This window comes from Sinocyclocheilus grahami, unplaced genomic scaffold (genome assembly GCF_001515645.1).
Source record: "Sinocyclocheilus grahami isolate Dianchi unplaced genomic scaffold, SAMN03320097.WGS_v1.1 scaffold5096.1, whole genome shotgun sequence".
NCBI lineage: Eukaryota > Metazoa > Chordata > Actinopteri > Cypriniformes > Cyprinidae > Sinocyclocheilus > Sinocyclocheilus grahami.
In genome coordinates, this window is record NW_015509875.1 from 10190 (window position 1) to 11929 (window position 1740).

Genomic DNA, 1740 nt, shown 5'->3' on the forward strand with positions numbered 1-1740 from the left:
TTACGTATTTAATTAAAACTACAGTAAAAACAGTAAAATTGTGAAATATTGTTACAATTAAATTTTTTTTTAATGTACTGTATTACATATAAAAATGTATTTTTTTCCTGTGGTGACAAAGCTGAATTTTGAGCAGCCATTATTTTAGTCTTCAGTGTCACATGATCCCTCATTATCATTCTATTATGCTGATTTGACACTCAAGAAACATTTTTATTATTATCAATGTTGAAAACAGAAAACTGCTCAAAATTTTTATGGAAGCGTTAATATGTTTTTTCAGAATTCCTGGATGAACAGAAAGCAATTATTTGAAATAGAAATCTTTTGTAATATTATAAATGTCCTTACTGTCACTTTTGATCAATTTAAAATAAAAGTATTAATTTCTTTAAAAATAAATATATTACTGACCCCAAATGTACATATATGACTAAAGGACCTTTTGGCCTTTACTTTTGTGCAAGTCACAAGCAAGAGAAAACAAGTTTACATACGCAAATACATGCACATGCTCACAATAAATGGATAAATACCTTTCTTTCCATCTCCAGATGTGAACTCGTTCTTGAAACACTCCTGGAAAAGACAGATCTACATCAAGACTCAATAATACTCAGAAATGAGCACTAGAGGGCAGAAGAAAACACTTATCTGAACCTCCAGTGCTTTCATAACTCACGCACATGGGCACTGCATAACAGACTATCGAAATAACTCCAATTTAAGCCAGTTTAAAGATAATTGGTTTATTATTATTTTTACCTTAGTTGTGGTTGTGATATTATCACAGTATAAACAGTGCATAGTTGGGGCAAGCAGGACATTTCCTGAGAATCTCTGTGTATGTTTTAGACTCAAGAGCATCTATTGGATAATTTATGTGATTTTTAAGAATGTTGAAATCATTTTTTTGGCACACTTATTGGACAACAGGTGGCACATACTGTTCCCACACGGTTGATGGCACAGGTGAAGCAGTGGTTTGCGATGGCAGCATTTCTGGCCTCAATTGGCCACATTGGTTCACTGTAACACAAAACCAGCATCAGCATGATGGAATACGGGCTCTGCGTTATTCCCATAAAACAGGTGTACAACACGATACCTGAGCAATCCAACTGTGGCCGAAGGGTTAAAGATGATCTCAGCCCCATGTACGCTGTACATTAACCAGTTGAGAGGATGGTGTCGGCCATAGCAGATGTTAACAGCAATCTTTCCAAACTGTGTCTGGAATACAAGGTGGCCGGTGTTCCCTTCCATGTAATATGTTGACTGGAGAAGGATGTAGCTCCATTTTTAATCAAGTTTGAGTTCAATTCGATTTTAGCTTTTCAAACCAAAACTATGAGAGTTTAAAGTAAAAATTTTACCCAAAAATGGCCATTCAAGATGTAGATGAGTTTATTTCTTCATAGGAACAGATTTGGAGAAACTTAGCATTACATCACTTTCTTACCAATGGATCCTCTGCAGTGAATGGGTGCGGTCAGAATGAGAGTCCAAACTACTGATAAGAACATAACAATAATACACTAACGATCCACATGACTCACGTCCATCAATTAACGTCTTATGAAGAGAAAAGTTGCATATTCATAAGAAACAAATCCATCATTGAGGCATTTTCATTTTAAAACATCTCGTATTTTGGCCAGGAGCAACGTTTTTAAGTTAAAAACATCTCGGATGGATTTGTTTTTTAAAACATGCAGCCAGTTTGGACTCTCATTCTGA

The 1740-nt window shown here is 35.1% G+C and overlaps 1 protein-coding gene across 1 annotated transcript in view; it reads right to left on the minus strand.

Moving 5' to 3' along the window:
* Window positions 1–1740, minus strand: part of LOC107577092 (beta-ureidopropionase) — a 10154-nt gene that overhangs the window by 6662 nt on the left and 1752 nt on the right. Inside the window, exons 3-5 of the mRNA XM_016263203.1 lie at window positions 1109–1278; window positions 948–1029; window positions 537–579 (exon numbers count right to left, since the gene is read on the minus strand). Coding sequence (XP_016118689.1) covers window positions 537–579; window positions 948–1029; window positions 1109–1278 — 295 coding nt within the window. The remainder of the gene's footprint in view (window positions 1–536; window positions 580–947; window positions 1030–1108; window positions 1279–1740) is intronic.